Source organism: Fundulus heteroclitus, unplaced genomic scaffold, assembly GCF_011125445.2.
Source record: "Fundulus heteroclitus isolate FHET01 unplaced genomic scaffold, MU-UCD_Fhet_4.1 scaffold_78, whole genome shotgun sequence".
Lineage (NCBI taxonomy): Eukaryota > Metazoa > Chordata > Actinopteri > Cyprinodontiformes > Fundulidae > Fundulus > Fundulus heteroclitus.
In genome coordinates, this window is record NW_023397230.1 from 666,275 (window position 1) to 690,968 (window position 24,694).

The 24,694-nt window shown below is 39.2% G+C and overlaps 1 protein-coding gene across 3 annotated transcripts in view; it reads right to left on the reverse strand.

The window, feature by feature from the left end:
• Positions 1–23,838, reverse strand: part of LOC105932886 (pituitary adenylate cyclase-activating polypeptide type I receptor) — a 35,649-nt gene extending 11,811 nt beyond the window's left edge. For 2 of the 3 annotated variants that reach the window (XM_012872195.3, XM_012872197.3), the window contains exons 1-3: positions 23,465–23,838; positions 3,737–3,869; positions 434–530 (exon numbers count right to left, since the gene is read on the reverse strand). In XM_012872195.3, coding sequence (XP_012727649.2) covers positions 434–530; positions 3,737–3,793 — 154 coding nt within the window. In that variant the 5' untranslated portion in view covers positions 3,794–3,869; positions 23,465–23,838. Of the gene's footprint in view, positions 1–433; positions 531–3,736; positions 3,870–23,322 lie in introns of all 3 variants that reach the window. The other variant, XM_012872196.3, reaches the window with a different exon arrangement.
• Between the last annotated feature and the right edge of the window lie 856 nt (positions 23,839–24,694).

The following is a 24,694-nucleotide window of genomic DNA, read 5'->3' on the forward strand; positions in this document are numbered from 1 at the left end:
ATAATTCATAAAACATGATGAAGAAAAGATCATCAGTTCCCCGTCATCCATCATCTTTACAGCAGGAGAGATGCCTGTCAGTTACTAATCAGCTTTAACTTTCATCTGATTCATCATCACGACACAACAGCCGCAAAATCATCAAGGTGTCTGTAAAAAAGGAGACCGTCTGAAAGGAAAGATTTCTGTCTGCAGCTAATGAGGCGGAGAGAGAGAAGAACTGTGAAGCTTTTTATGATCTCTCTGCAGACAAAACAGGTCAGAGTTAACCACAGCTGGCAGAACTAGCTGCTGCTCATTAGGATGACGACCCTCAAGATGTTCTACTTATTAATCTCGGTGTTATTTTATTTTAATTAGCGCCTTGTTGAAAACTGTTAAAAGAGCGATTAGCATGGCGGTAAGGAATAAAAAATTAAAAAAAAAACCTCACCAAATTCAGAGTCCGAATCTTCCAGAGCCATCATCTCCATACATTTCTCCTGCTCCCTCTTGATGACACAGTCAGAGGGGATCTGTTGCCCCGAAGCCTAGAAGAGATGTTGAAAAAAAAACAAAAACAAAAACACAAATAGCAGAGGTCATCGCTTGTGGAACTGTTTAAGTGCAGTTAAATAAATCACTGCGGAGCTGCTGGCAGCCTCCCCAATGTGAGCTGACCCTGGGATAACAGCATTATTCTGGTGAAAACAAAAGCTTTCAGGCATGCACTGTTGTTCACGCCGGGTCTTGCTCCCGGTCGTTAAAACGCTCAGAGACAGTCAGAGAGAGATGTTTGCTGAACAGTGGCATCGACACCATCAGGGGTAAAGACCTTTAAAGGCAGTTACAGTTATGAGATACGGGGGTCAAGTCCACGCACGTCGTTTTTACAGCTCCTCCGAGAGCTGACGACAGCGGCGCTGAGGGGGGCTTATCAGGATTTCAGTCAGGGTCATTGTATGAATTTTGTCCCTCAGTGCCGGCGCCAGTCAGGAACACGTCACATCAAAGCTTTATGGTGTAGCAGGAGAGCATTTAAACATCGAGTTTTAGCACCTCAATAGAGATGCGCTGCTTTTCTTTGGTGGATCGGGAAACGCTTCGCTGTTTCAAGGATTGATGCAAAGCCACAGCTACAGGTTCAGTGCTGTGCATGGTGGCCTTTATCTTTTCTTTTAACTGTGAATTTTAATCCATTTATTCTGCCTGTTTGACCCTATTAAACTTTTACGTTTTAGGTCAGTTGGGATTACAGAAATGACTTCTATTTATTAAATACCAGAATAGCGAGGGAGAACATTTTTGAGATTGTTAATCACTTGTTTATTCAAAGAAATAATCATAAATTATTACCACCGCATCGTGAAAAAAATCTAATCAAATACAGCATGCTCTTAAATGAATGGGGATGAAAACATCCCTTCCCCCCCTGGAATAAACATAAAATAATGTGCTTAGTGTTCTTTTTTTTTAATAACTCAATGCCTTTGTGATTTTACAGAAAACTTCAGTAGATTCACTGCTCATATTTGTTGCTCAGCCCACTGCATAAAGTGTTAATTTGCACAAGAACTGGTTAATGGAGATCTCATCACTTGGATTGTATTCTTATTTGATGGAGCTTTTGATGGCAGATTGGGAACGTTGAACTTCTTTTCCGTCAAACAGCGAACAGAGAGAAATAATGCTTAGCAAACACTGAATAAATGATGAGAGAGGATCTTTATCCATTGTTCCTGCCACATGCTGATCAATGAATTATTGATGCAGACACTCCATATGGTTACTTTAAGAGTGTGAAAATCAATCCTTATCTCTGCATTTATTCAGCTGAAGCCTGCACCTGCAGCCGAGTCTCTGGGTTTTATTTAAAAAAACGGACACTTGCTCAGACGGAAGACAGCCGGTGTTACAGACATCCGTCTGCTGTTTGCAGTGCAGCACAGTTTTCACATTTAAACTCCTCTAGTGTAAAAAAATATATATCCTCCATTTGCTGCATGTTGACCCAGCATGGGTTTTTGTGATTAACATCTAGGAGGACACAAAAATATTGATCAGATTTTTTTTTTTGGTATGAAGTGAAGTGAAAATGTACCACATTACAATTTCATGACTTATTAATGATATTTATAAGTTGTGTTTAATATTTTATATAAAAAAAATGCTTAACACAGCAATTTTAAGAATTTGATCACATCCAACTTCTAGTTCCTTTTTATGTCAGGGTTATAGCTACCCATCATGGCCAAACATTTAATGATTGATTTGAGACTTTTTTTCCAGGATGTAAATATTAATACCCCTTTACTCATATCTGTGCCGAATGTCCTACAATTCATTTTAAGTTGACATGAACGATAATGATCAACTTCTGATCAATGTTTATAATTGAATGTAGCCACTAATTTGTCTTTGCTGGTATAAAGGGTTTGTTTCACAATGTTTATTTACTTGATCAGTACTCAAAACAGTAGGAAAGCGGAGGGATTTCAGTAAAGATTGATGTAGGGGAATTGTAGGTTTACTTGAGCTGGAAAATATTGTTGCAGCAGGTATACAAGTACAATTTAGTCAATTGGGTCACCACTTTACTAAGGTCTGGATCCCATCTGGGCCCCATAGAAGAAAGGAAATTGGCTCTACCAGTGCTCAATCTTAGCATTAACAAGAAAACGGTGGCTGTAAAATTTGCTGCTAGACAAATCAAATATTGAACCATTTGACCACAATGACCAGAAGTAGGTTGGTGGGAGTCAAAACTTTTACACTTTGGCAGACTGACAACTGTCAAGCATGGCGTCTGTAGCCGCATGCTGTGGGATTACCTTACCTCCCAGTGTTGTTGGTGCACCACAATGGAATAATGACACATTCTTCAACCTTACCTTAAATTCATTGCAAGATGGTTAAAACTTGCAGACAACTGGGTTGGACTGCTTGCAGCACCACAATGATCACAAACGGAAATCCAAACTAGTTGTGAATTAATTTAAAGAGGCTAACGTTAAGCTGATTGAACGGCCTTCCCTCAGTAAATCCTGTTGAAAATGTATGGATGAATCCAGGTCAGGAAACAGCACAGTTAAAGGATCTATCTATATTCTGCCAGGAGGAGATGTTAAATATCCAGCCACAATCATGCCAGAAGCTGGTTGCTGGGCACAGACTGGGTGACAGAAGTTAATTTGGTCAATCGTGTGCCTATTCATACTCTTTTTGTAACATTTTGGTAAACTGGGTGAAGATGTATATTTGGACCTTTATGCGTGTTGTTTGTTGTGTATTTATTATAGAAAATCCACAAAAGATCATAACTTGTCGGCTCAATTCTTGTTGTGTAATCATTTCACCCTGAAAAAATGCTTAAAATAAATAATTAAAAGCCTAAAATTGATATGACACACAATCATCATAAGTTGGAAATTTCTGAGTCTAATAATAAATGGTCTAAATCCATATCATCTAATGTATGGCTGTTGTTGTTTTTAAACTAATTTTACTATTTAATGAGTGTTACACCAGTAAGAAACAGCCTCCTCTATTATTTTGTTGTAAATGTAATTACAACAGATTGATGACCTGTTTAGACATCACTCCTTTGGTAATTTGTTAACATGTGTACTCACACACGTCAGTCAGGCCCAGGATGTAAATCAGATCCAGATCATAAACTGGCTCCTGATTATGACAGTAATGCAGAATATACTGAAACATGGTGGGTTTTTAAAAAAAAAAAATAATAATAACTTACCGAAGGCATAAGTAGGAGAAGGGTGAAGGTCAGAAAGTTGATTTTACCAGCAGACATTTTGGGCTTCAGTAATTTCCAGAGTTGCTGCAGCTGCACAGACACCACACAGCGGGATGCCAGTTCACCTCGGGATCTGAAACAAGTGTGGGGAGAAAAAGGTATTACATTCTCTCTCATCACAACGTTACATCACTTGGCCTTTTTTGTACTGCAACAGCAAATTTAAGCAGTGTAAACCCCTGGCTGGGAAAACCAGTCCAGAATCTACATCTTTGAACAATATTCTTCATTCAACTAAGCTTGACTTTGAATAAGTTTAAAGGAAATTATGCAATTCAAGTTGATACTATGACTGAAAGATTTATTTCAAAATGGATCCAAATCAATACTGTGATAAACATAGTGTTGCATTTCTTATACAAGAATGCATTTATTATACTGAAGTCTTAAACTGTTCCAAAAATAAATAAATTCCAGGATTCCAGAAAATAATTTTAATCTAATAATCTACCCTGAACTTCTGCTTGATTTAAAAAGTTCTTTTCAGTCATCTTGTTGGTGTAAAATATAAGTTAACATCTCTCAAACTGTGTTACTTTGGTATTTTATTCTCTTCAGTCAATAAAAATAGAAAAAGACACACATTTTACTACTATTTATGGAAGTATTCATGATATAATTTTTTGTTTCATGAAAAACTATACATTTTTATAGTGCTGACATAATTTAATCACAGAAAGGCATTGTGCATGATTGTGAACAACCAGAGCCGATGGCACAAGAGCCCCCCATAACCATACGTATCATTAAGCCCATATTTCCATATTTAAAGTTAAATTATTAAATTAAAATCTTTTTTATTGGTCTGATGTAATAATCTAATCGTCAATGTTTAGTTTTCATAAACTGTAAGCAGTAAATTATCCTCATCATATATACCATAAAACATTGTATGAAACATCTGTCTATGTGTATTTAATCTATTGAATGTTTTTCACAAGTTGAATACAGGAACAAAGTACATCTGAGTAAAATTATACTAAAATTGAAGAATTATTTTGAATGGGACCAAATTTCTTTTCTGAGTAAATCTTGAATGATAAGCTTATGCTTCATCCTACTCCTTTTTGAAACATGATGCATGTTTATGAAGCATTCAATGTAAAAATTGTTAAATCACATCATGTTCCAAAATAAAAAAAATTATGAAAGCACAGTAATGCTTGTCAGAATAAAGACATAAATCATAATGTCTGCCAGAATTTCCGTTTGACTAATTATAGTTTTGTCTATAATTGGTGGCTATGGTCCACAGGCTAAATGGATTTGGCACAGGGGGCTTTTAAATCCCTGGGTAGGATGCTGGTTTGTTAGGTTTCTAAGCTAATTGTCAATCAACATTTTTTCCTGACTTCATTTTCTTCACTGGAAAAATGAAGTATAATTTTTTATCGTATGAAGTTACATTTAAGATGTAGATGTTGATATCTCTATTTCCATGCCGGGGAGTTGTTGTGTTGTGCACTGATGCTCAGGAGAAGGGTCCTACACGCAACTGAATTCTCTCTTTTACATATTATTTACGTCTTTGTCATTGTCGGTCGTAGAGACGAATGAAACTCTTGTTGTGAGCGACAAGCGCAAAGTGAAAAGTTGTAAAAAGATAGGGCAACAGCAAGTTAAAACAAAATTGTTGTTAAACCTAGAATAAATAAAGATTAAGAGCATTTTTTTACCCTGACTGGTAAAACAGCAAATCAAGATTTCTGTCGATGATTGAGAAAAAAAAATTAATAGCCAAACTTTGTTTAACTTTAACTTGCCCCAGATTTCTTTTTAATGCAATTGGTTTCAAACCCACACCTATTTCATCTGTGGCTGATTAAGTGAACAGAGCATGACTGCTTACCTAATGTAAGATCTGAATAGTTTTTTTTCTTATATAGGTTCATGCAATCTTAAATTAGTTTGGTCACCAGATAACTCTCTAAAGCTTTAATGTTGTACAATTTGGACAAGAAAAGAAAAAAAACCAAGTATAATGTCAACAACAAGAATAACCCTAATATGTAAACTGCACTCTGTTTTTCTGTGTAACCGATGCTTTCTGATGAAAATGGTCCAATTACAAGCATGTGAATGTGAGTGTCTAATAGGCAAGGGGTGCGTGCAGCATGACGATTCAGACCAGCAGGGTTTTGCTGAACAAAGCCAAGTAGCAGGACTAGGCACTCAGGCCTTGTCCCGCGGGGAGATCTTGGCAGCTTGGCATTCGTACTCCACCAAACCCTGCCAGCAGCAAGCGTTGTCAGTGGCAACGCACGGCAGAGCTACTGAGCTTGGATCTGCAGTTGAGCACGTGGACCTGGAGCCTCCTACTGCTTCTTCTTCTGCTGAACTAGAAATAGAGTCTCTTGGCTTAAACTGTGTTCCCTTTTAGGGGAGCAACAATAAACATTTGACCCTCACTGAAATTTTAATGTTAAAAAAAAAATCCAGTTGAACCTAAACAGCTACCAAAGGTCACAGGATGAAACAACTAAATTACATACATTACAAACAAAGCATCTCGTTTGTCTGTAGCAGTGCAAACACTGAGTGCTAATGGTTTTCCAAAGAACAACTCTGGGTGAGAGCTCATTTCTGTGGGAAACCAAGCCTTGTTACAAACTCCTAACCAACAAATAATTTTCCCTCAAAGGAGAGAGACGAAAACAAAGAACAAGACAGATTTAAACAATAATGATAAAAAGAATCTTTCCTAGTTTATCACCACAGATCCAAACATGATCAGAACATTTTGACTGATCAAGTGAAAACGTTTTAGGTTACTATTTCACCATGGTGGCATCAAATAAAGTTTGCCACAGTTTGTGGATCTTTTGTCCAGCTATGACATTGGCTTTATCTATGTTTTTAGCTCATGTTTCACTTTATTTAGTGGTGTAATTGTTTCTCTTCATCATAGTGGATTATTTATGACACCTGGCCCTCATGAGTTGTTACCTTCTCCCAGAATATAGTCCTGTGTTTTTAGCGGCTTTGCAGTTGCTGGGTTTTTCTGCCAAGCCCTTGTCCCACATCAGCTCTTACATAATTAATCTCCACAACATTTTTATTAATGCATTTCCTTTCGGGAACATTTAGTTTCGAGATTCACGGTTTAAGATGAGATGAGATAATAAATCCTTAATTGTTGGCGTTTCTGATGAAGTTCATCTTCTGCTGCTTTAGGACTAACTTTAGATTATATTACTTTGTTTTTTCACTACTGTAACCTGTGTAACTCTGTATGTGTCTCTGCCACTGTAGCAGTACTTCAAATCGACCAAGACATGGATGTCCAAATACCAAGCCGGGCAAGGAGAGGCTTAATAAAAGGAGTCGCAAAGAGGCCCATAGTAACTCTGGAGGAGCTGCAGACTCCACTCACACACCAACTACTAATCATGTACTTTATAAGTCCTGTTTAAGGTTTGCTGCAACCACAAACCGTGAAGAAACAGCAAACGTGGAGGAAAAACTTCTGGTCACAGAAAAATTAAACTGACCTAATTGGCAAAAACCCTGTGCGCGGTGGAAAACTGATACTGTGAACTCTAACAAGACACACCATCGCCTTGGTGAAACATGGTGGTGGCAGCAACATCTGGGAGGAGGCTTTTCTTCAACAAGGAGAAAGAACCTAGTCACACTTGATGTTGATCTGAAGGTGAATTGAGCTAAATACAGAGTAATCCTGGAAGAAGAAAAAAACTTTTGGAGGCTGTAACAGACCTAGGAATGGAGCAAGGGTTCAGCTTCCAGCAGGGCAGCAACAATTACATCCCGGCTGGTCCTTCCCAGGCTAGACGTGATAAAAAAGTCCCTCCAGCGGGTTCTAAGTCATTCCCAGGGTCTTCCCAGTGGGACATGCCTGGAAAAACCCCAAAGGGAGGAGCCCATGGGGCATCCCAAATCAGATGCCCAAACTACCTCGCCTGACTCCTTTTGATACAAACAAGCATCAGCTCTACTTTGAGCTCTTCCCTGGATAGCAGAGCTCCTCACCCCATCTCCAAGGCTGAGCCCGGCTACTCCCCAGAGGTAGCGCCTTTCAGCCACAACTTTTCACAAATTCGTATTTGTGAAAACAAAAAAACATATATCTGATGTTTTCCGGTTCCCACTGAGATTCTCTTTTCATTTACTCATCAGAGTTTAAAGTGGTGTGTTTTAAAGGTATACTGCTTGTTCCTCGACATACTTCAAGACACAAGTTACCGTATACTGCCCAAGGCCCATCTGAATATAATGTTTTTCACTGAGGCCAGCACAGAAACCAACAGCTTGTCAGAAACAGCTGTGTAAGCAGCTCATCAGAACACACACGTTTAATGTTGGTTAAAAACGGAAATCAGAATGTGTGGGTGTGTTTTATTTTGTCCGTGAGCTCAGCAGCTGCTCACGACCGTCCTCTCAGAGTTGTAATCAGGGGTTTAATGAGTCTCAGTGGCTTTCATGTTCAGCTCAGTCAGCCCGACTGTGTGTAATGTACGAAACTCTGTTTAAAAAGTACTTGATTAAAACAACACACAAACAGGCACGTCCGTCCTCCAGCATAATTACTGGCACATATTTCACGCTGGGCTGTACTCATGTGTGAGGAAAGCAGCACCAATAGAGGAGGCGGAAAAAAGTTTGAGAATGGGAGTTGGTGTTTGTCTCAGCTGAGAGGACTCAGCTCGGGGAAATAAGTTATTTCCCTCAGGGATAAACAGGAAACTCAGTGATAATCAATCACCTGCATAGCTGCAGAGCTGTCAGCAGAAACTCTTTGAAAACTCTGCAATGAGGTGCGGCGATGGACAGAAAAGGAAGATGGAAAGGAAAGGCAGTGTAACCCACTTTTCTTTTAAGCAGGAGCAGTTTTGCCCTTCGGGACACAGTTTAGTCGGGATTTAAAAACCATCCGGACTTCATCATTGAGAGAATTAAAATCGACTCTCCGCCTCAAGATTTATCATCCAATGTGTAAATCCAGCTTCAGACTGTCTAATTCCCTCCGAATATCTCTGCAAGTCACTCAAGTCCCCGGCTCTAAATTTAGCCCAACAAATTATGGGAGGAATTAATACACCGAGACAAGACTTGGTCCTCGTTAATTTCTGGACAGAGAGGGATGGACGGAGGAGGAATGTGAAAACTGGCCTGGTTTCTTGTTCCCATTAGGTTACATCTTTCTCACAATTCATTTGGGATATGAACCATCATAAGTCAGAGGACAAGACACGTTGAAGCAAAATAAAAAAAGTAAAAGGGGCCATTAAAATAATATCACAGCATCCTGAGAGACATGAAAACAGGCAACCACTAAACAGTGTCCCAAAACAGCAGAGCAGCAATTAAATACGTTTTCTTAAGTAAGTAAAGATTCCAACCACACATTTTAGCAACAATTAAGTATGTGATTTGTCATCGTTTGTGTTGATTTTTACAAAGCAATCCCAGGATCTACCTTAGTTCAGTCTAATTTTTTGTGGGCTGTGCAGTGATGTGACAGTTTGACCTGTTGTCTCTTATTGGGATAAAATCTGAGCCTATATCTTTTTTTGTAGAGTTTGCATTACTAAATTTTTTTGGAAATACTTTTGTCTGCTTAAAGAGTTAAAGCTATAGTTGGTGATCCTGTTTAGAGACACCTTTTGTTATACTGGGTAAAATCCTTCTATCCTGAACGTAGTAAATACATTATGTGTTCACAAAAAGGAGGTTTAACAAAATTGTTCTGTGTGGGAGCTGCAGATCTGTAAAAACTAACCAATCTCTGCTGTTCGGTCAAAAGGGCATGGATTTGTCAGATTTTGGTTCCTGCTCTCACACAGACGTTTTACACTCACTCCCCTCTGTCCTTCAGGTACCGGTGTAATCGCTTTATCTATTGTTTGTCTCACATGCCAATTATTCTGATGCACTCATGTAACGCCAGTGTCCGTGCTCGTTCCTTCCTACTTTCCGCTTGCTGGCTGCTCACACCATATACTATGAATATGGCTGAAAGTCGCAAGAAGCGAACCACGTTCATGTTTATGAGAAGAAGAGAAAAGCCTAAGTGGAAAGAAATAAGAACAGTGGATTTGGGAGACTTTGTCATGTGATTCGTTTGAACAGTGGAGGAGCAAGGGAAGATGGTCTTGCACGTGTGCAGTAATTCAAAAAAGGACTTGGGGAAACCTCCAGAAAAATTACCAGCTCTAGTTTTAACTTTTAAACGAAAGTCATGTTTACTCTTTTTTTTTTTGCACAAAATGATCAGCTAATGTCCTTTCAGTACTACCATCAATAGAGTTATGCATTTGAAGCTGTGAAAGAGTCCAGCTAGAATCATTTGGTATATCTGAGTACAATGATTGCTTCAAAAGAGAGAGCCAGAAATGTTTCAAATCTTTCTCTTCCTAAACCTTATCAGTGGCTATACCACAAAAAAGCCTTTAGCCATCCAAATAGTCTCACATGTAGGTAACCGCTGCTATAACAATTCAAGCTAAATGATCAGTTTTCTGGAATAATAAGAATTTCAAGATGAGATGTTCAGACAAAGACTGATTTAAGGTGTCTAAGAGGGTTCCCCAAGCTGCAGTAATGTCTCCTCCTGGTTGCAATGCATCATTGTGTCGCCACGAATGCAGAGCTCTTTAAATGCTTGCAGGACATGGATGTGACGGCAGCTGCAAACACAGTAAGGTGAAGACATTTGTACTAGAAAAGCAGCAAAGAAAAGCAGCAAAGAAACCACAACTGTCCCAGTTGTGGTTTAACTGTCCCAGAAAAATATAAAGAACTGACTGTCATTCTGCAGGAAGTACAGAGATAGACAGCAGGAGACATGTGCAAAGCAACTTTCTAAAACAACTTTCATCTAAACTTCTGATTGTTTTGGGTCATTGAAAAAGGTGAGACTTAATAAGGGCTTACTCTGTGATGTCAACATCGTGATATAATTAAATGTAAAGGAATCAAAATGCCTTTCAAGAGCAACTTCTTCCCACAATCACATCACTAAAAGTGATGATCTGTGTTTTTTGAGCCTAATTAAGCATCATGTTACAAGGCAAAAATGAGAAAGCAGTTTAAACATCAACAAAGTCGATGATTAACTTCGTTCAATGATCTACTTTGTTGTTGTTTCATCTGACTCGCGGCCGCATGTCTTGGACACTCGGGTGAGAGGGGTGAAACTGTCCACCGACCACTACCCGGTGGTGAGATGTCTCTGATGGTGGGTGAGGATACGAGTCAGACCTGGCAGGCCCAAAATGTGAGGGGTTTTGCTGGGAACATGAGATGGAGCTTTAATTCCCACCTCGAGGAGAATTTTGAGCAAGCGCCAAGGGAGGTGGGAGACATTGAGTCCGAGTTGGCAATGTTCCGTGCCTCCATCATCAATGCGGCTAATCGAAGCTAGGGCCGCAAGGTTGCCCGTGCATGTCGCACTGTCAACCCTCGAACCCCCCATTGGTGGACACCGGTGGTGAGGGATGCTGTCAGGCTCAAGAAGGAGTCCTATCGGGCTTTCTTCGCCTGTGGGACTCGGGAAGCAGCTGGTGTATACAGGCAGTCCAAGTGACATGTGGCCCAGATGGTTGCTGAGGCAAAAACTCAGGCATGGGAGGGGTTTGGACAGGCCACGGAAAAAGACTTCCATAACTCTGCAATATTGCGTGGACATTGGGGGAAATTCCCCTGGAACTTGATCTACAGAGGGATCATACTCTTAAGCCTCCCTGGGAAGGTCTATTCAAGGGTTCTGGAGAGGAGGGTCTTTCAGATCATCGAACCTCGGATTCAGAAAGAGCAGTGTGGTTTCGTCCTGGATATGGAACACTGGACCAGCTCTACACCCTCAGCAGGGTCATGGAGGGTGCATGGGAGTTTGCCCAACCAGTCTATATGTGGTTTGTGGATGAGGCCTTTGCCCGTGTCCATCGGGGGATCCTGTGGAGGGTGCTCCGGGAGTATGGAGCACCAGGCCCTTTAAAGGCATACTTTGCAACATTTTTCAGTTAATTAATGTGTTCCATACCGTTTTGGATGATTAAATGAGTCATTTCAGGTCGAACAAAGGTTTTCTCTGCCGCCCTGGTGGTCTGTAGGGGAAATACCGTACTTGCAATTGCAGGAGCCCTCGGCTCGCACCCACAGGCTCAGAAGTCTGGTGCATCGCGAGAGTCGGTCTTGCTTTACGGCGAGAACTGCTACACACCCCCAGTGAAAGGCATGCTCGTTGCTAGCGCAGTGGCGATATTTGTGCAGTTATCATGGCGGAACCAGCGAGAAAACAGCGAAAGCCCATGTCAGAGCAGGCAAGAAAGAGGACAAGGGCTCTGGACAGAGAGAGGAGTCGTACACGGGTGGACATCGGGCAAGCTTTTTCCGAATGGCGAGAGCTAAAAGAAAAAGAAGGCTGCAAGGCTGATGTGGACCTCGCTTTTCTGCTGATGCGATTGTAAGTAACATTGGAATGGTTTCTCTCTCTCTCTGTGCATGTTCCTACTTTCACTGTGTTAGTCATTGTTTGTACTGCCGTTTTTTCGACTTTTTGTTGTGTTCGCCTATCTGCTAAGCTCAAAACAACCGCGCCTGGCTTGACGGAGAAACCAGGAGAACAGCTGAGCATCTTTACGACAGTGCACTTTTACTTTCGCCCTCTGGGGGGAGCCTCGCTGGAAAATCAACCCCGGTTGCATAGTATACCTTTAATATCAGCTGTCAGGTCTCTGAATCCAGATGTGTCATGTAAACAATGACTTTACACGTCTGCCACATAAAAAGGCACTGAACCAACATTGGTGCATGTAGGGTGCATTTCAGGGACCCATTCAGAAAAGATGGTTTTGTTTGCACTCAAGTGTGATCAATGTAAAAAAGTAAAAAAAAAACCTGGCTGCCATTTGTGACTTTATTTGACACTAATAAATATCCAGCTGATGGTCAGGATGAGCAAAAACTAAAGAGCTGTAGTTTATTTCATTCTGCTTTTCATTATCATGGGAGCTGAAATTTTGGGTTGGAGGTAAATTAAAGTTTTGAGGGATTGCAGAAATATAATGTGTTTTAACTGATTCTTTGCACATCAGAAAGATTTCTCATCATTGTGAGTTTGGCTTCTTAAGGAGCTCTTAGCTTGTCTCCAGTCTTTTGCTGCATTGGGCAAAGTCAACAGATGACAACGAGGCTTTTTTTATTTGCTGGGACAATGTTTGTGTGTTTCTGGGTACCTTTATTTTGGACTAATTTAACTGCTGCTTGCATCTTTATAGGATATGTGTTTGTGGTAGAAAAAAATCCCCTGGACAAAAACAGTTATCAAAGATGAGAACACTTAAACAGTTTAATTAACTTGCAGTAAGTGAGAACAGTCAGTTTCACAATAGCAGACAGAGGGATAAAAACAATCTGGAAACCTGCGTCCTTTCCATGAACCAGGACCAGTTCTGCAATTATAAGGTCATATGAGCAGAAGTAATATACTTTTTGTCATTATGGAGGTTAAGAATACATTCTTCTGGCTTAACAAACAGAATAGAATAAAATTTACCTTAACAATGTTTTACATTCTTGCCCTGTAACCTCAGCTTGTCTGTAGTGCCTATTTGCTTGCTTTACATCTAAATTACAGCTCCTTATACAAATATTCAGAACTGAAATTTGTGTTTGACCCAATATTTCTTTGCAAAAAAAAGAAATAAAACAAAAACAAGCAAAGATGCCCCAATATTTATTTGTGGCTTTGGGGGGGACAAACCCTGGACAGGTTGCCATTCCAGTACCTGGAGAGCACCAGGAGAAGATGCAAACTCCTCTCAGAAACAGCCCTGGACTTTCCAGCTCCAAGGCAACACTGCCAACAGCGTTTCCATCATGCAACATAATTGTAATAATTTTTATTGTAAATTTGTAAAAAGAACAGAATAGACATTGCAGCGATCTGCAAACGTCTAATAGCACATATCCAGGATAACTTCTAAAGAGACCTGTCACCATTTAACAATGTCCTCCTCGGTTATCCTCTTCCACAGTAGAAAGCTCTATTCTTAGGCTTTTACTCTCTGTCCAGTTTAAATTTGCAACAATTCTTGTCTGACACATACTTGCTTCTGGGAAACAAAAAGCCAGATGGAAATATGAATGTGTTCCTGGGTTGGAAGCTCCATTTCAACAGAAATCAGAAAATGGCACAAATACATTGATCTCACTTGTTAGTTACAACTTGCTAATATCACGTTTGACTCCCTTTTGCATTCAGAAATGCCATAATTATTCATTGGATAGATTCAACAAGGTGTCAGAAGCACTCAGATTTTGGACCATGCTGATCACACAGTTGGTGCAGATTTTTTTGGCTGCACATCCAAGACATAATTCTACAATTGCCTTTCCGTCATTTTGAACCATTCTATCTATTTAATGTTAATGCAGCCTCCATGCATATTGTTATAGTTTATCTTTCTCCATTATTAGTCTCAAACTCTTTCTAACCCGTTTGAAAATGAGACAACTGAATGAGGTTAAGTTGCATTAAAAAGATGAAATACATTCTTATTTAGCTATAAACGAGAAAGAAAGTTACGTGTGAAAATCTGAGCAGATCAGCAATTTCTGAAATGTCAGACTCCCCCTCCAGCCCCAACAACCACACCATGTTCTATATCAAGAAAATCCCCTTCCTTTCACAGCAAGACAGCAAGACATCTACACTTATTCTGCTCATATGACTGCATTGCTGTCATATGATCAACTGGATTGAGCTCTGTGTCAACAAGCATTCAAACAGAGTTTGAATGCTACCTAACAAAGTGGCTGATAAATGTTCAAAAGTGCTGTGCAAATATGTTTTCAGCTGTCAAGATGTCAAAGAGCTCCAAACATTTTATTTACAATATGAAAAAATATGTAATGGCTGCAATAACTGCTGTAAAACTGTTGACATAAATCTTACTGAGTGCAGCAGGGTGTTAAATGCCAATGTTAGCACTCATTCATTCATCAATGAATCACTATGAAGTGTGATTAATTTTTAACATTGCCAGGTTTAAACATTTGAACACAGTTACTGGTTGATAACATTTGGCCAATATTTATGCTGAAAAGTAATTAAAAGTAATTAGTAACAAAAATATGCATGTAAATACTTATACCACTAAATTTAGATGAAGTGACTTAAAATTTGAAGCATTTTACATGTTCACAAAAATGTGTCCAGCACATTATAATGCAGACACTCTATTTTACAGTTAAACCTTTTCAATCATTCGAATAGCAAGAATGCAAACCTTCATTTAGTTAAAGCTGCAGCTGTCATAATCTGTGGGGGGTTGGGTTTTTGTTTTCTTTAGTATTTTGGTTATTTCTGCCTTAACAGTGGCACAGAAGCAAGGGAGTTTGTCCAGCTGAAGTGTGTGAAGCACTGTGGAGTCCTCAGGACTTGATAAAGCGCTATACATGTACAGGCCATTTACGATTTGTTTTTATTGTTTAGTGTATACCATATTCAATCAATTTCTCTGTGTTCATTTCTCTGAGTGGTTTTACCACACTGGGCCATTCCTTTGTGTTTAGTTTCTTATGTCTTGTGTTCTTTCCTCAGTGCATTTTGGTTTATTCTATTAACCTAGTTTCAGGGTTTGTTTGTTTGGTTGTTGTTGTTTTTTTTTTTGGGGGGGGGGGGGCTGTGGATTACTTTGTGTACTTCATCTCAGTTTGTGTTAACTAGTCTCCCTTCTTCAGTTTCCCTCCTCCTAGGCTATGTTCCCACCGCAGTTCTTAATGCTCATTTACGATTTCTTCTGAAATCGGATTTTCTTTGCGAGGTCGATCCCGTTACTTTTAAAATGCTATCTGACTCCAGAGTGAATTGTTTGCAGCTCCAAACTGACCCGCCTGTGCAAGAGAACAATATTAATGAGTTCACACAGCCCTCTTTGGTCCAGCAGACATAATAGATATGTTTTATCGATTAAAGTGTCCAACAGAAGCCATTTAATGTACTGAGGGGAAAGTGCACAGATAAAAAGAGAGTGAAACTCTGGCATTTTACAACGTTTTGGCTTAACAGAGGTCTGTTTAGCTGCGGAGACACAGCAATAGATATGCAACGTGTTAAAACCTCTTTGGCATTGCAAACTCTTTCATGTGCAGGATTCTACACAAATTTTGCACGGCTGTATGTTACATTCCTCATCCAAACATTTCCTGTACGAGCCATCATGAGAAGAAGTTTTGCTGCATGTAGTAATAATGAAGTCTAACATCTTGCTGTCCCTCCACTGAACAGCACTGTAGTAGGCAGCTGCTGTCTGTCTTGGTGTTGCTAACTGCTATCACTTCCAGCTGCTGCAAAGTTGTGATGTGTGTTGATTGAAAGTGACATCAAAGATACAATAAATCTGCCTCGGGTGTCCCCACTGGCTATGGATCCAATTCAGGACCATGTATGGAAGTGGCTTAATTGTGGCTTGAAAAGATCAGATTTGGGCGAGACCTGTGTCCCCACTGGTTCTATAACATCTGACCTGGTCACTTGACCTGTAAAAAATCTAATTAGAGCCCCGTTTTAGTGCTGTGGATACGAGGCCTTATTCTACCAAAGTTGATCCACATCCCGTCCGATTAGCTCACCCGCTTTCTATGTCATTCTACAACCCTGCCTCAGTATATAAGCTTCCTGGTTTTCATTGTTTATTGCTGGATTCTTCAGTCACGCTCACCCTGGTTACGTGTCCTGTTCTCTTCATGTCATGTTTTATGTCTATATTTTCATTATCAAAAGCTTTAACTTCTTCTTTTTGAATGTGGTCTGCCTGCAATTGAAGAACCAAGCATGGCTAAAATACTCGAGCTGCAATGCAAAGAAATGTGAAAGCTAAGGTGCCAAATGTGGCTGCAATATGTTTTTTTTTTCTTTTAAATCCCAAGTTCAATATTATTTTATATAATTTCAGATTCATTATTTGTATTTTGCTCAGCGTTGTAAGTTGTTAAATAATATAAATCACAGTAGGAAACTGTGCCTTGGTGAGACTGGGAGGTGGGCAGGAAGTGAAGGGTCAAATATGGACAGACAAGGACAGCAAGAATACGCGGTGACAATAAAGACTCTTTGAATCTTTGAACTTTTGAAGAGTCTGATGTTGCACTGACAGAGGGAAACACTGTTCAAAATCTGAATTATTTTTTTTAAAGAAAAACAACAATTTTATATATTTTTCAGAGGCTGGCACCCAAGCTGGTTTTTGAATAGTCACTGATGACCTCAGACAAAGCATTAAAATTTCATAGGTTTAAGTAAAAAAAATAAAAAGCAAATTTGTTTTCAATTTTTTTCAGTTTCTTCTCCTCAAAGTCCAAAACTACCGACTCTTTGTTGGTGCCCTGCAGTTAGGTTTCACCATTAAGTCAAAGAAATATGGCTGGGACTGATGGAGGAGAAAAAGTTTTCTCCTGATGCTCCAGTAACAGCTGAGCCGAGCTGCTTCTACCACTGGATAGGGTTTGAGTTTATCTCATTAAACATTTTTTTCATGTTTACAAAATCCATAGAAGTGAAAATATAGCACATCAGAACATAACTAAAACAATAAAGGGGGCACATTAAAAATTGTGAAGATAAAACTAATTTGTATAAGGGCAACGTGTAAACTTTGGAACAGCTTAATAACTTTTTCTCTTCTTGCGATCATCCACTCCATTAATGTAGATCTCTCGCAAAGTTTTTCAAAGCAGCATTCAATTTTACAACCAACTTTCTTTTAACTTTGGCTACCTTTTCAATACTTTTTTTTCCAGCTATCAACCATATTTCTGGTACAATTAAAAATAAATACGCAAAAAATTCGAGCAAAAATCTGGCACAGGCCTAAGATCCTCACTTGATCATCTGCATTATGCATTTTGTGCCTGAATAACTGATGGGTCGGAGTTAGGACGCAGATCAAGCGAAGTCATTAAAAACACAGAGTAAAAGTGAATGAATGGAAACTGGGGTGTATCACACTTTGTGGTGAGATTATACAATCTACACATGGACTTTAGAGAGATGAGGGTATCATATCAATATGACCCCTCATTAAGCACAGTTTCTCCAAATTCAGGAGCAGCTTTTGTTTGACGGAAGGAGCAAAAAATAAATAAATTTTAAGACAAATCTAACCAATTCTGATCATCTATTTTTGTGTTCTATTATAAACTGTTTTTGTGTGTTTTCTGCAGCTGCAAATAATAATTAAAAAACAACCTGATAAAAGGTGTTTGTTCTATTCCTGTTCATTAGCATTTTTTGACAAACACAGCCTAATGATGGAGAACATGTGCAATATTTACTATATTCTACATGTATATTACATGATGTCCCCAATGCTTCAGCATCCTAAAAACACCTTTGCAGGCGTTGTGTTCATTGTGTAAAGGATTTAGCTTTTTTGAGCTCTGACTGCGTACTTCCTTAAACAGCGTGTCATACAAGTCTAGATTTCAGTGAGTATTGCTGTTTTCTCATTAGAGTGACCAAGAGTCCTCTTTCTTTGGGCTGCAAAGACATTTTCTCCCTCATCCCAAGGACACAAATTTTGACTTGTTCAATTTGTCAAATACCAAAACCGTAGGATGGCAAATAAATACACAAGTCGAAAACTATATATAACTTCTACTTGTTTACTGTATGTACACACGTCATCATTACTCTTCTTTTTTTATTATATTTCAACAAAATTAAAATAGAGAAATACCATGTCCTGCTGTTTTGACAGAACACTTTGACCAGATTGAAGACAAACTTTTGAGGCTTTATTTCATATGGTGAAATTTGCTTTAAAGCCCCTTGGTGGAAATTAGGTTTAAATTTGTTCAAAATTAAGGCTATTAATAAATCCACTGCTGAGGACAGCTTGGGTTAAAATAGCATATATGTCCAGTCTGAGCTAAAACTAAAATTGCTTTAAAATGGTGAGAACCCTAGTTGGAAATATGTATTTCAGAGAATGAAATCATACCTACATCCAATAAACTGAATGATTAGCGAAAGAGAGGTGATTGAATATAATCACTGTGTGCAAAATGTAAAACTGGAGGTATCGAAAACAATAAATATTATTTTGAGAGAGGAAGAAAAAGAAGGTAAGGTAAACCATTTTCACACATGGGGTATAAGCAGATAGAAAAGTCTGTTTTTATTAGTGGATAACATGATATTGTGAATTTGTCTTTATTTACAGTTACACAAAGTTTCCACTACGCTGGAAAATTAAGTAATTCGCCAATTAAACATACACATCAGATGTGAGCTTTAAGGACATTAGGAATTAGAAATCATCCAACAGGCAAAATAGATAATTTATATTCGGAGCTGAAATGCTTTAAACTTTAGATATAATATCCAATCAAATATTGCATTTAAACAGTCCTATTTGATTTCAGTCTTGCAGAAACATATGCATTTATTATGCAGTTCTAGAGTGCACAAAGCAAACCTTCCTTGATTAAAAAAAAAAAGTGAAAATGGCTAAAAGTGAAAGGTAATTTGACACTAACAAAGATGCATAGTGCGGTTGAATAGTTTTTAGGGTTGATCAAAGCATGATGACATGTGTTGTGAATTGGCACTATATAAATACAACTTAATTTAATTAAAAATAGTTTTTATATTATATATATATATATATATATATATATATATATATATATATATATATATATATATATATATATATATATATATATATATACACATATACATATACACATATGTATGTATATATATATATATATATATATATAGGAAATCTGCAATATTCAGACACCGACGCAAATTATTGCTTATCAAAAACAAAAATGCAAGTTGATATTAACTAACAGAACAGTTGCAACTTTTGTAGAGCCAAAATAGCTCAAAGCTGCTTCCCAGAATGTCTTTATCCATGGACACCTCTGATTTTCCGCATGACACACTGAACAGTAAAACATGCTTGTCTCTTGCATGGATGCACCATAATACTTGGAGCACAGTCTCAAATCCACCATCTCCCATCTCTCCTTACAGTCCTTCAGGGTTATCGGCGTAATTTTCCCTAGATATCTTTCATCTCTTTCCGTCTGGCTTTGCTCATGCACTTTAGTTGCCAAAACTAGTATTCCCTCTGTCTCTGTTATGCTTGTGCCCACACAAGTTAAAGTTTTCTTCAAGAAATAGAAAAAAAAAACATGGCATCCCCCAACTAAATGGGTTAGCATAAGGATCAAATTTTCTGCAGAACAGTGAAAATACATGTGTGCGGTAAACATCAGAAGGCAGATTATAATGAACAATCAAACAGAGGGTCTCTCATTGTCTGAAGCAACCTGTTAATGATTATCTGATAATAAAAACCGGCAAGCGTGAGATGACATAGAAAAGGCCACCGATGTTTACACCTTTGAGGCCAAATTACTTGCACCTACATTTTGTTGAATCTGTTTCAACAATATCATTATAAAAGGTGCTTCCTCTATTTAGTAAGCCACTTAACGCTGACCTAAATATCAGAGCAATGCTTTCATACCCTTTGTAATTTATTTTATTTTGCCACATTACCACCACAAACAAAAATTAAAAAAATTTGTACCTTCATGTAATAGACCAAAATATGGTGTTTTATTTTGAAGTGGGAAGCAAATGATTCATGGTTTTAAATTTGTTTTGCCTAAATAAAATCTCAAAAGTTTGGCATACACATGTTTTCAGCCCCTTTTAATCTAAAATCCCCAACTTAAGTCAAGTGTAATCAACTGCTTTCAGAAGTCCCCTAATTAGTAAACAGGGTTTAACCGTAGTTTAATGTTAATATAAAAACAGCTCCTCCACTTTGATTGGAGAACATTAGAGAACAATGTAGCAGATAGGTCAGGAAGAAAGGTTATAAAACAGTGTCTTAAGCTTCACACATCTCAGAGAGCATTGTTTCATCGCCTGAAAATCAAGATGGTGATTCTGGAGGAGTTGCATAGACCCACTGCTCAGGTGGTAGAATCTATCGGCAGGACAACTATTAGCGTTGCTCAGATCTGACCTTTAAAGAAAGGTGGAAATGAGACGGTAAGACAAAGCCAATAAGAAATCCTATCTGCAATTTTCCACAAGCCATGACCTTGCAAACATGTGGGAGTGGTGACCTAATGGTTTGGGAGCTGGGTGTTTGCGTCTTGGAGAGGCCAAGAAAGTCAACGGTTGGAAACTCGGTGTGTCCCTGAGCAAAACCATTAACTACAGATTGCTCGCCGTGCAACGCTCCAACCCAGTCGTGCTGAAAAACGTGTAATAGACATGTTAGTCCACAAGAGGAAACATAGTTTTGTCACTATTTGGTGTCTGATGCCGATAGTCGACAAATGAGCAGGAAGCCTGTTGAATGTGACGTGTAGCTAAAAACAGCTCAGCTCCATTTCGTAGTGCCGCAAACTTAGAGCCCCCCAATGCTATCTCCACTCTTTTAACCAGCATCTTTTCTTTTTGATATCAGTCTACTAACTACCGCCAATATTCTTCCTCGTTGGTCCACGCCTATTTTCTTTTTGATATTGTGAGGTTTTGCAAGATTTCCCATCAGACATCCGCATGACCCCGGGTGAAATCGATTTGTGTGTGGCATGCTGTGCTCGCCGTCTGACCGGACACCACACACTGTACTAGCAAACCTGTGTAATCTGCTATTTTTATTTATTTTTTTGATCGTTTTGTGTGGTGTCTCTCAGGCTTTGAAAATCGGCCGACTATTTTAAAATCTGCCTGTGTGAACCAGCCTCAAACGTGAAAATGTTACATTTTGCACTGTTGCTGCGCTGGTTGTCACCGACTTATGCCGACATCCCCCATACATAATAAAAAAAAAATGTTTAAGGAAAACATCTGCAGTTATCTAAATATTTATTAAGTTGCTATTTATTTTTATCTAGCTGAAGGTTCTCTAACCGAAAGTGATCAAAATATATCTGCTAGGCCTAAAAGCCTAAGACAATGTGGGCCAGAGAACGAATAACGAACATCACACTGAACAAATCCTCACAGTGAAACATGATGTTTTACTTTGTCAAGGTTGAGGCTAAGGTTGGCCTTTCATCCAAATGGTCCAGAACACTGAAACAGAATTACAGTGGAATAGTTCAGATCAAAGAAATCCTCCTCCTGGATAAAAAGACGGATATTTTATTTTAAGTCGCAAGACTGAGCGCCCCATGAAAATGTTAAAACAAGAGACTTCTGTGTGTTTGCTTTGGACTTTACTTTGGTGTTTTTCTAATTAATTTCTGGGAAATTGTCTGCAAGGAACACTGAGAAGTTCCCTATTTGCTTTCAGTCTTGCAACATGAAAGTTATCCTGTCAAGCCCGAGGCAACAATTCCCCCTAAAGAGGCTCATGCTTTAAGTCTTGCAGCTCTTTGCATCAGCATCCAGATCTTCTTTATCGTCAGAGACCCTTAGTCTGTGTACATAGTGATTGGGCAATAAGACTGGGCCCTATGTCCGCCCCTCCTTTATTTTCTGCCTCTGTTCTGCTGTGCAGCGCCGGCCAACGTGAGGCTAATTGGATCATTTAAATGTCAGCAACAGTGAGATCTATGAGGAACTGAAAGAAAACCCTTTTTCATTCGCGGCTGTGTCCTTATTCTCCAAAGGTTTTAGCATCAGTGTCCAAATCATGCATTTGGATGTGTTTGTCTACCACAATTTGAGCGGTTCCAAACAGGATTCTGCGGTTTCTGGAGCCAGATGTGGACAGCATATTTAAACAAAGGGGAACTGCAAACACTGTGTTTTCCTTTGGTATAAACAGGTTATCCATTCAACATTTCTCAGGTTATTCTCTGCCACTTTGGACATATCGTGAACTTGTAACACCTGTTTGGCACAAGGATGCAGGGTGGACGTGCAGCTCATTCATCACCCTTTATGAATGAGGCTGCAGCTGAGCACGCAGTAATGTAAACAAATAGCTCAGCAATGGCACATTTTTTTTCAAACTGTGTAATCAAACCAGACGGATGTGGGGTATTACCAACAAACTGGAATACACCCACACTGTTTTTCTTTTTTTAAGTACACAGTAAGAGGCGTTGAGGCGCTGAAAGAAAGCAGACAGAAGGAAGCAGCAGAGAGGGAGGATAGTTCATGTATAACCACCTATGTTGTCTATAGATAACAGAATGTCTATAGATAACAGAAAAGGTTGTCACTGGCATTCAGTGAAAGCAGGATGCATCGCAAGGTCACATACAGCATCTGTGTGCAAAGGCCTGAGATGCATACCTTAAATATTCAAACATGTAATTTTTTAAAGGGGAATCCTGCAGGTATGTTGTAAATGCACCTGTAATAACGCATGCACGGAAAGGAATGTGTGGCATTTGCAGACATTTGTCTTTAAAGATACACCATTGATGCAAAAAGAAACCTTGCAGTCCTCGTTCTAATCAGGCAATTGCACTTTCTTCGCATCTCTCTAATTGCCTTCTATGATCCCATGTACAGAGATCAACCGCGCAAACTGCGCTCACCATCCAGCCACTGACGGGAAACCTACTTGCATGAGCCGACACACGCCGCACGATCCCAGCAGACTCGTTTCCGTCGGTCCCCACTTGCACCACCTCCTACTCCGCAGAGCCGCTGTTTTCACCCCTATACAATGCAGTTCTGGTTCCTCCTTTTCGAATATATCTCACCATGTACTCCACATGCTCCCAGTGCAGCTCCTGTGCGCTGGAGACGAATTCACCCTCTCCGGGCTGTGACGGAATAGGAGTCCTCCTCGGCGCTTCCAGGCGACACAACTTGAGGAAAATAAGGGGAAATAAAAATATATATATATATTTGTCGCAGACTAACAGTGGACCAATGTTTTTGGCTTGTTTTTTGCAGCAGAGATTTTTTTTTTTTTTAGAAAAAGCAGAAGCAGATCTTCTGTCTCGGTGATTATTTCGAGCCAATGCCTCTGCACCCCCTGATCGTTTCGTCCTCCAAGCAAGAATGCGCTGCGCATTTCAACTAAGTCCCCCCGTCTTCTCCTCACAGCCTCTCTCTCTCTCTCCCCCTTCATCCACAGATACACACGCAAACAGCCACTCTCCCACATGCGCGCAAAGGCACAGAGTAATGCTGAGAGATGAAGGTATGACTCAATCGGGTTTAGTGATCTATTTTCACCAGATCCAACACCAGAAGACCGTATGGGTGCAACAATGCGCAGTAAACGACCAGGTCCTCGCGTCCTGGGGTGATCACGAAGGATCCTCGGGTCCGAACGAAAGACGTAATGATCGTTTTATTGACGCCCAAAACGGAAGATTTAAAGTATGCTGCAGGAGAGCGTCTACTACGGTGGCACCGTAGTCTAGCCTGTGCACATCAATTCAATTAAATGTTATTTATATAGCGCCAATTTATGAAACATGTCATCTCGAGGCACTTTGCAAAGTCAAGTTTAATCATATTATACAGATACATCTGATCACAACACCACCGGGCGCATCTCAATAAACTCAAACGTAATTGAAAAGTTTATTTATGAAACTCATACGTTGTGAAAATGTGTTATAGTCAAGCTTCTGTTAGCTTTCATGAATATGAATGAAAGTAATGAAAACCCAGTTTAATGTGGCTTCAGCTTTTAATTCAGCTTTGATCTAATTTGTCAGAAAATTAGAATATTATCTAAAACAAATTTAAAAAATATATTTTTTTATTTATAATTGACATAGCAGTTGTCGATTAGACAGTTCCTGCAACCCTGTATGTGTTCGTGCATATTAATGGAAAGTTGAGTGGAAGAAAAAAGTGTGGTAAAAAAAAAAAGGTGCAGATGCAGTAAGAATAACTGCAGCCTTGGGATGATGTTGAAGCTGTCCTGGGATAAAGAGAGCACTGTTGCTCAGTTCTCTTTTCAGGTTAAAGTA